This window comes from Oncorhynchus keta, chromosome 35 (assembly GCF_023373465.1).
Source record: "Oncorhynchus keta strain PuntledgeMale-10-30-2019 chromosome 35, Oket_V2, whole genome shotgun sequence".
NCBI lineage: Eukaryota > Metazoa > Chordata > Actinopteri > Salmoniformes > Salmonidae > Oncorhynchus > Oncorhynchus keta.
Genome location: NC_068455.1, coordinates 55,285,758 through 55,295,068, shown reverse-complemented (window position 1 = coordinate 55,295,068; position 9,311 = coordinate 55,285,758). Strand labels below are relative to the sequence as shown.

At 45.3% G+C, this 9,311-nt stretch overlaps 1 protein-coding gene across 1 annotated transcript in view; it reads right to left on the bottom strand.

Moving 5' to 3' along the window:
- Window positions 1–208: 208 nt before the first annotated feature.
- The window catches only part of LOC118368642 (somatostatin receptor type 1-like), a 14,790-nt gene continuing 5,687 nt past the window's right edge, over window positions 209–9,311 (bottom strand). Inside the window, exon 2 of the mRNA XM_035752908.2 lies at window positions 209–3,410. Coding sequence (XP_035608801.1) covers window positions 1,192–2,307 — 1,116 coding nt within the window. The 5' untranslated portion in view covers window positions 2,308–3,410 and the 3' untranslated portion in view covers window positions 209–1,191. The remainder of the gene's footprint in view (window positions 3,411–9,311) is intronic.

Below are 9,311 nucleotides of genomic sequence, written 5' to 3'. Positions count from 1 at the left end.
TCACTTCTTTCTACCCCATACCTGTGTTGTGTCAGTGGGAATGTTATCTTGCTGCTGAGTTGTGGGCGACACAATCTGTGAGTGTCTGTCAGAGGCAGTGTGTGTGTGTGTGTGTGTGTGTGTGTGTGTGTGTGTGTGTGTGTGTGTGTGTGTGTGTGTGTGTGTGTGTGTGTGTGTGTGTGTGTGTGTGTGTGTGTGTGTGTGTGTGTGTGTGTGTGTGTGTGTGTGTGTGTGTGTGTGTGTGTGTGTGTGTGTGTGTGTGTGTGTGTGTGTGTGTGTGTGTGTGTGAGCGTTGTGCCTCACGAAGCCCATGTGAAAAAATGATCACAACTGCTTTCTAAGCTGACTGACTGCAGTTCCTTTCGGAAAAAAAAATGTGGAGAGTATTTTTCTGTGCTACTGACAGAGTTTGAATGTCAAAACCATCAGTGAACCGTTCTTTTCAAAACATGATCACCACACTTCCAAATGAAACATTTATTTCAGCTTGGCTATTTACAGTTGTCCCTTTGGGCTGCTTGCATGAATGTGTTTGAGCAAGTGAAAGCAACAGAGAGAACACAGCAGGACTCAACAGAGACGTTGGGCATTAATGCTTTACAACCCCTATGATTCAGACTTGACTTCTGTGGCAAATGTATGATTCTGCAAATTATTCAATTATTGCCCATGTACTTAAGCATAGGCAGTTTCGGCTTATCATCCAACCCCAAGTAAATAAATACATAATTACATATATAGCTTATACAGCACAATAAATAGGTTTACAGACAGAAGGACATAGGTCAAACAAACACATGTGCTCTAAACACCGGGTAAAAGACCAAGTCAAAATGATAAACTTGTCATAGCTGCACCACCTCAGTATGAGAAACCTCATTTGGCTTGGCTTGTAGTCAGTCAACCATCACACTGACATCTAGCATCTCTATTTTGTGCATACAACCTCCTGTGCTACACAGTCAATTAATGCTCTTTATCCAGCGGGAAAAACAAAGCCCATATGATTGTCACACTTCAGAGCAGCAGGGAGTATGTGAACATCTACTTTATTTTCAAAGACACGTGTCGTTCTCATCAACCACGGGCCTCACTCATTGTTCATGTGTGGTGTCATTCGTTGTCATGCGTTGCTATCCCATCATTCGCCGTGTGGCATTGTGTTTTATCATCTACAACTATTGACTCCAGTCACAGTGTAGTCGTGCGTGACGTGCATGTCCCATTCCGGAACACCATACCAGATGCCAGACATTCCTTAGGGAAGTCTTTCTGTCCATTGGTGGCCTGTCTCTTCAGAGCTACGGCACGGTAGTCCACCTGTTCTCCATCCAGCCCAGACTCCAGCCAACGGAAACACACAATCCTCTGGAACGACCGCCGGAAGTTATCGGACACGAAGCCGTAGAGGATGGGGTTGGCGCCGCTGTTGGCGTAACTCAGGATGACAAAGAGCTGGGTGACCATGGCGTCCGGGGGGCGGTGGAACACGCTGACCAGCTGGACGATGTAGAAGGGCATCCAGCAGAGCACGAAGACCGCCACAATGCACAACACCATCCGCGTGATCTTTTTCTCCGAGCGCCTTCGCTGCAGCCAACCGGCTTTGAGCCCGACCGCACGCATGCGCGCCACCATCAGGCAGTAGCAGAGGCAGATAGCACCTACAGGAAGCAGGAAGCCGAGCAGGAAGGTGTACACCACGAACGCCACTGACCATGCAGCCTCAGGCCACAGGAAGTTGCAGTCCACGCCGCCGTCCTGCGCCGGGACCGTGTCAGCAAAGATGATGATGGGGAGGATGACGAGGAGCGAGAGGCCCCACACGCAGACGTTGACCACCTTTGCCACGGAGGGACGGCGGTAGCGGGCAGCCTTGATAGGGTGAACCACGGCCACATATCGATCCACGCTCAACACCGTCAGACAGAAGATAGATGTAAACATGTTGATGCCGTCCACGCTCAACACCAGACGGCACATGAGCGAGCCAAACGGCCAATGACGTACAGCCGCTGAAGTCGCCAAGAATGGAACACTCAACATAAACAGTTCATCTGCAATTGCCAGATTTAATATATAAATATTGGTGGCAGTTTTCATCTTGGCGTATTTGAGGATGACATAGATGACCATGGCATTGCCTGTAAGACCCACACAGCAGACCAGTGCGTAGATGGAGGGGATGATGATCTTACTGGCATCAAGTTCCTGCTCGTAGTCCTCATAGTCTAGGCTGGAGTTGTAGGGGAGGCCGGTGGGGTATTCCGGGTAGTCACCGGACCGGTTGGTGGCCATGTTTTCCATTTGACCAGTTTACCTCAGTTTTTGCCTCTCCTAGGCCCCTTGGAACTAAGATGCGACTTCGTGTGTATGTTTTCCTATTCAGTCCAGTCTGTCATACCTACTGATTTGAGTCTCTCAGTCCCATTATAGAATATAGTACTCTTCTCAATGCTCTTAGCTGGCTCTCTGTTAACCCCAAAGTGTTGCTTTAGTGTAATGTATCATTGATCTCTGATAAACTCCTTTCATAATTGGTTCAAAAATAATGGATAGAGCAGAGTTTTTCTCACTATGGAACCCTAAAGTTCACTTCTGCTTTTTTCTGGTGTTAATAGCTAAAGTGTCATTGACTTCCGTTATATTCCTTTGATGAATGGGTCAAAAGGAGAGATGAAGGAGCAGTGGGAGCATGAAAGATCCTCATTTTTGTAGAGGTGCAGCTCTGAAGAGACAGGAGGGAATGTAATGTCTGTAAAGTGTTTTTCTCCAATCTCACGGTCCACATGCAACATAGAGGGGGTTAACCTCAACCAATTCAGAGTCCTGCAGTCTCTCAATTCTCATGTTGCTCTGTTTCTCATGGATTTCTCATTATAAAGCCCAGCCTTGGTAGTTTCTACTCTCCACTGACTGAAGCAATTTGATCCACAGATGAATTCTTGGCAGCCAAATGTGTAACAGTCCATATTCATTCACAAATAAACTCACATCTTATTACATATCTGTTTGCAGGTGGTGAAATCAGGGCGAGGTTTCTGGGTCTCATTCAAACACAAGGAACTTCGCCAAGGGAGAACATTCATTTCTCTTGATTAGAATGTCCTATTGGAAGGAATTGGACCTGGAGTGGTTGGGAGTTGCCCTGTTCTGTCTGGTTTATCCCAGCTAGTCGAATGGCATACTCATCAGGAGTGGTCTTTGGTAAGAGGTGCTGTGGGGAATTCTACACTTTCACCATTCCATGTTTCTGTTTCTGTGGTGATAGAGGGGAGCGGGTTCTCACGGGTGGTCATTCAGTCGCTACACCCCGGCTGAACAAGTACATGACAATTCCTGGCTTTGATATGAGCTCATCCCCGGGATACGTTTACACTCCCATTTTCTTTGAGTTGGCTCCAGGATGCCTGTAAGAAAACACAAAAGAGCAATCACTTGTTTATTCTCTAAAGGAACTCCGAACAAAACATGAGAAGATCTCTGGCTCTAAGAACGCTGGGTTTTCACAAGAGGTAGCTAATCACGTGTCAATGGCAATTAATGGCATTGTTTGTTCTTTCCATTCATGTTTCGCTTGCAGCTTGTGATTCATTTGAAAGACAAGTCTTTTCCTTCGATAGCTGATTAAATACTGAGGCGTTGCGGTCTGTCTGCACCTGAACGGAACAGAAACTAGGATTCCATTTCGCCTCCGTATTCCCCAGATGTGACACCAGCATGACATTCAAAACAATTCCCTGTTGTGTTTGTACAAAATGAAAAAGGTTCCAGCAGAAATGGTATGCGGGGGGGAATACATCTGCCACATGTATCGTCTGGCTTGTTAGTATGTGAGTGTGTGAGTGAACCTATGCAAGGTCACTGCTCTCCTCGTCCAATTACAACCGAATGCGAGAGGCACACACCTTTGACACTTATTTACTTTCTGACAATGAGCAAACATCTAAGGTTAAAAAGAAAGGCAAAAAATAAAACAGTTGAGATGTTCACGGCTGTCTAAACAAGAAAAAAGGAGAAAAATATGGGAATATGGACTGAACAAACACCCTCTCCGCCTCCTTCTCTCTCCATCCTCCTTTCCATCCCTCTCCTCCATCCTCCAACCAACAGAACATCAAAAAACGGGCCCAGTCTATAGAAAGCAGGAAGCTAATTGCATTCGTGGCTGGAATAGGAAACGCTGTTTGAATGCCAGTTTTCCTCTATTACGGTAGTTAGGGGAGGGGGCAATCATGGTTCATCTAAAAGTCAACTGAAAGCACTGTGAGTAGAATAAATAAATATAGATAAATGTGCCGTTTAGTAGACACAGAATACCACAGAATACCACAGAATACCACAGAATACCGAAAGTAAAGCAGTGAGATAGCACAACACTACGAAATGTGTAAACAATGTGTCTGATATGTCCAGGAGCGTGAACCGCATGGATATTGTGATTGTGTCACCTGTTGCGGCTTCAAAGCTGAAGCTATATACCGAGTATACAAAAGATTAGGAACACTAGCTCTTTCCATGACAGGCTGACCAGGTGAATCCAGGTGAAAGCTATGATCCCTTATTGATGTCAATCGGTGTAGATGAAGGGGAGGAGACTGGTTAAAGATACAATTGAGACATGGATTGCGTAAGATCTAAGTGCTTCTGAACGGGGGTATGGTAGTAGGTGTCAGGCGCATCGGTTTGTGTCAAGAACTGCAACGCTGCTGGGTTTTTGGTGCTCAACAGTGTATCAAGAGTGGTCCACCAAACGACATCCAAAGTAAGGGGTGCAACTCAATATTAGGAAGGTGTGCCTAATACTTGGTATACTCACTGTACATCTGCTGTGTGCGTGCGTGAGACTGCGTGTGACACTGCGTTTTGTATGTGTGTGTGTGTGTGTGTGTGTGTGTGTGTGTGTGTGTGTGTGTGTGTGTGTGTGTGTGTGTGTGTGTGTGTGTGTGTGTGTGTGTGTGTGTGTGTGTGTGTGTGTGTGTGTATATTTAGGTGTCTACCTATTTATGACTGTCTAGTGTCTGTGTGAGTGGCAGGGAGAGAAGGATCAGTACAGATAAGTACAGATAAGATAAGAAGAGAGCATAAACACTGGGGCTTGTTGTATTGCTGATCTTTATCACCAACTGTCTCAAATCGTTTATTGTTTATTTTAGTGTCACCTTCTTCCCTTCCGTGTTGCCTGAGTCATGGTGGCAATTTGTCTCCGGTGATGATATCTACTCAATGTGGTGCTCGACTGTCGAGCCTGCTTAACAGGGTTGAGCGGAAGGTATAGGGTGAAGTTGCCCCTAGACTGATTTCAAATTAGTACGTTATTTTTAATCTAATAGTTAAGGTTAGGATTTGGGCAGGGCAATCTAATCTTGTACCCACAGCGGAGTGGTAGAACATGATGCACTGTCTGGGAAGAAGCGTAGATATAGGTTAACTAGAACAGGACGTGAAATAATTAAGATCTTGGATTAGCAATAGAGGCTCTACTCTCTTAGAGAAAAAGGGTTACAAAAGGGGTCTGCGGCTGTCCTAATAGGAGAACCCATTTTTGGTTTCAGGGAGAACTATTTTGGGTTCCAAGTAGAACCCTATGTGTAAAAGTATTCTACCTGGAAACAAAATATTTTTAGCTGGATCCAAAAGGGGTTCTTCAAAGGGTTCTCCTATGGGGACAGCTGATGAACCCTTTTTGGTTCCAGATAGCACCAGAGTGTATTTCTTCTAAGGGTGTATGTAGGGCTTTGAAGGGGAAGACTGACGTCAAGCGCTCGAAAGCTAAGAGAGTTTTTATGCCGAGCTTGTTCTCTGAACACTCAGCAAGACAGATGTTGATGAATGTAGGAGAGGAGAGAGTGAGGGGAGACAGACAGCTGGAGAAGAGAGGATAAGAAGCCTGCGTCGAGCGATGATAGAAGACAGAGAGCGAGAGAGAAAAAGAAAGCGAGCGAGAGAAAACACAGAGGAAAATAGAGAGAGGGTGAGATTAAAACAGCAGGAGAAAGACACATGCAAATGGTGTAAATGCATGAGGGAGAGGGCAGAGAGAGAGAGAGAGAAAGGCTGAGCAAGAGAAAGCAAGCAAGTGTGAGACAAACAGCAGTACAGAATGACATGCAAAGGATCTTTTTTTCATGAGGGAAAGAGAAAGGCTGTGAGAGAGAGAATGAGAGAAAGAGAGCAAGAAATTAACAGCATCAGGTCCCAGCTGGACAATATCTCACATGCTGTAGAACCCAAAGTGGATTAAACCCCAAGCTCTGAGACACGATAGTAGAGGGCCACAGTTAGACAAGGGCTTCAACACTATTACTGATGACAAATAGAAGTTAGAGACTCTCCTGCTACACTGGGGTCTACACAAAGTCATGCATCTACTACCTTATCACTACTACCCTCATGCAGGATACATTACAACCATTGCATATAAGAATTTCTCTCCTGCTGTTTCTCTCACTCTCTCTCTCTCTTTGCCTTGCTCACCCCTTACTATTTCTCCGTCACTCCTCTCTCACCTCATCTCTCTTCCCCTGCTCTTCCATCCGTCTCCCTGTTCCTCTATTTCTTCCAACACTCAATTTCTCTCCCCGTTTCCTTCGTCTCGTTCTTTCCTCTCTCTCTCTCTCTCTCTCTCTCTCTCTCTCTCTCTCTCTCTCTCTCTGTGTGTGTCAAAGCGGAGCGACGCTGCTCCTGAAATTGGAAGTTCAATCCACCTTGACTCCCAGGAGACGGGCAGTAGAATCCCTCAGTAGCACTGATCTCTGATTGTGTGTCCATCGGAGTGTGCTAAAATGACCACCTTTGAAGTTGACAGGCAATGTAATGGTGTTTTATGTTCCCGAATGAACATTGTATTATCATAAACTATCCGAAAGGCAGTGCAGGATTTGGCAATGGCTAGCTGGTCAAGACACAGCACAGATGATACAAATATACTAATACCGTCAAAGTCCATGTTGATCTTTTATTGAGCAGCACATTGTTAGCCATGTCTATAGTGCTTTTGAAATGCTAAATGAGTTGTGTGACACAAACACACACACACACACACACACTGGTTCATTACCATACCTCCATAGCAGCTCTAAAGGCTTATTTCCTTTCGCGTCCTGCATAATTCTATTTGCTTTGGAAAATAAATGCTACAGAAGGTCATATCTCCTGCTTTAACGATTTCCCCCTGTCATTTTTGTTCTCCTACTACTCAATTTAGGACCAAATTGGCTTCTAGCCACATCATAGTAGTACATACGAAATTGCGCCTTCATAAATGTTCCCTGTATTTTGTTATAATCAGGTGGGCAGATTACAAAGTAGTGGGGAAACGAACTGTGGGGAGAAAATGACTATATTAAGGGACCTTCATTTGTACACGCCGCATGGTTCCACTGGCTTAAGGTACTCTGTGAGCCGCGGGCCTTTTCTCATCTCATATACAATATCTGCATTTCACAACACAGAAAAGTGCTGTGAATCAATATAGAAAAAAAGCTCAGCCTCCCGAGTGGCGCAGTGGTCTAAGGCTAGCTGTGCCACTAGAGATTCTGGGTTCGAGTCGGGTCGGGCGCAGTGGTCTAAGGCTAGCTGTGCCACTAGAGATTCTGGGTTCGAGTCGGGTCGGGCGCAGTGGTCTAAGGCTAGCTGTGCCACTAGAGATTCTGGGTTCGAGTCGGGTCGGGCGCAGTGGTCTAAGGCTAGCTGTGCCACTAGAGATTCTGGGTTCGAGTCGGGTCGGGCGCAGTGGTCTAAGGCTAGCCGTGCCACTAGAGATTCTGGGTTCGTGTCGGGTCGGGCGCAGTGGTCTAAGGCTAGCTGTGCCACTAGAGATTCTGGGTTCGAGTCAGGCCGGGCGCAGTGCACGCTGACACGGTCGCCAGGTGTATGGTATTTCCCCCAAGTCCGGACGGGAGTTGCAGCGATGAGACAAGACTGTAACTACCAATCGGATACCGTGAAAATGGGGAGAAAAAAGGGTAAAAAAAAAATGAATATAATAATAATTATTATATTAAATACTAAATAAAAGCTCAGTCAGGTCACTGGCAGTTTCTCTGGACCCCCGCAAGGTCGAAGTTCATCTCCTCACTAAAGATGATAATCTGTTTGCATCTGCCAATTTATTGTCTGTCCAGACGACCTGTCCCCAGAGCTTCCGATACAGTTAATCTCTTTCTGTAATATGTTGATGCCGCCAATTAAGGAGAATGAGAGGCTCAATAAAAGATGTTGCAGAACTGTTGTAGTTGAATCTCTTCTGCCCAGGGTCCCTGATGTCGCTGCGGCAATCAAGCTGTTCTTACCATCGATGTAACTGTCGCTTCTGAGGAGAGATTGTTTTCTAAACTAAAACTCATAAAGAACTACTTATTCAGCATTAGGCTCTCGGTCTGATATGCGCTTTTGATCACTTGAGTAAACTCCACTCACTGCCCCTGCGTCGGCGTAGCCTTGACCACAACATTTGTGGACCGATATCTCCTTATATATATTCAATTAGTTTTTTATTTATTTTTTAATTTATCATAATTTCAAGGCCTGAGGCACTTTTCCAGTCACATTCCCAAAGTCCCCCGAAAAACACGTAGCTTACGTGTACATAAGGTTTGTGAATGACTTTTTAACGGCTTACTGTGTCCGGTACTCTCTCTACAGTGTTTGAAGGAAGTGGAATCGATGTAAACACTATCCTCTGATGTCTTTACAGAGCAATCAGAAAGGGAGAAATACATGGCGTGAGAAAGCCTCTCTGACATTGTATTATTTCATAGAAGTCTGTTTGCGGGCGTGTGTCTGTGTGTTTAGAATGGCATGTCTGTGCACGCGCCCGCATCCTTTGTGCTGCTGGTTGGCGATCAGGGTCTTGACAAGGAAATTGCATTCTCTCCCTCATCCCGCCGTCGAATGACAAGCGCTAAGAAGACAATGAAAGGGAGCCGGAGAGCACACACTGTCCTCCTTCCTGTTATACATGCTTTTATTCTAATAGGTCGGTGACAAGATGAAGTCTTGAAATGGAGACAGGCGCACCACACGACAACATGAGACATAGTCGTTGAAGTGGAACTGGTCTCTCTCACAGTGAAGTATTGGCTTAATCCTATTTTCTTAATTCTCATTGTTCTTATTGGTCTGGAGCATATCTCCATCCACAGGGAAGAGTTGTCACATGACATGCAGGTCGGTGGTTCATTTGCAAGACTCCACGTGTATAAATGCAAAGTATCTTTTTCAATGCGTTATTTTTGGGGGTATTTATCATTACTCTAGTCTAATTGAAATATAACTGAATTCTTGATTGAATTGTGAGAGATGTGGTT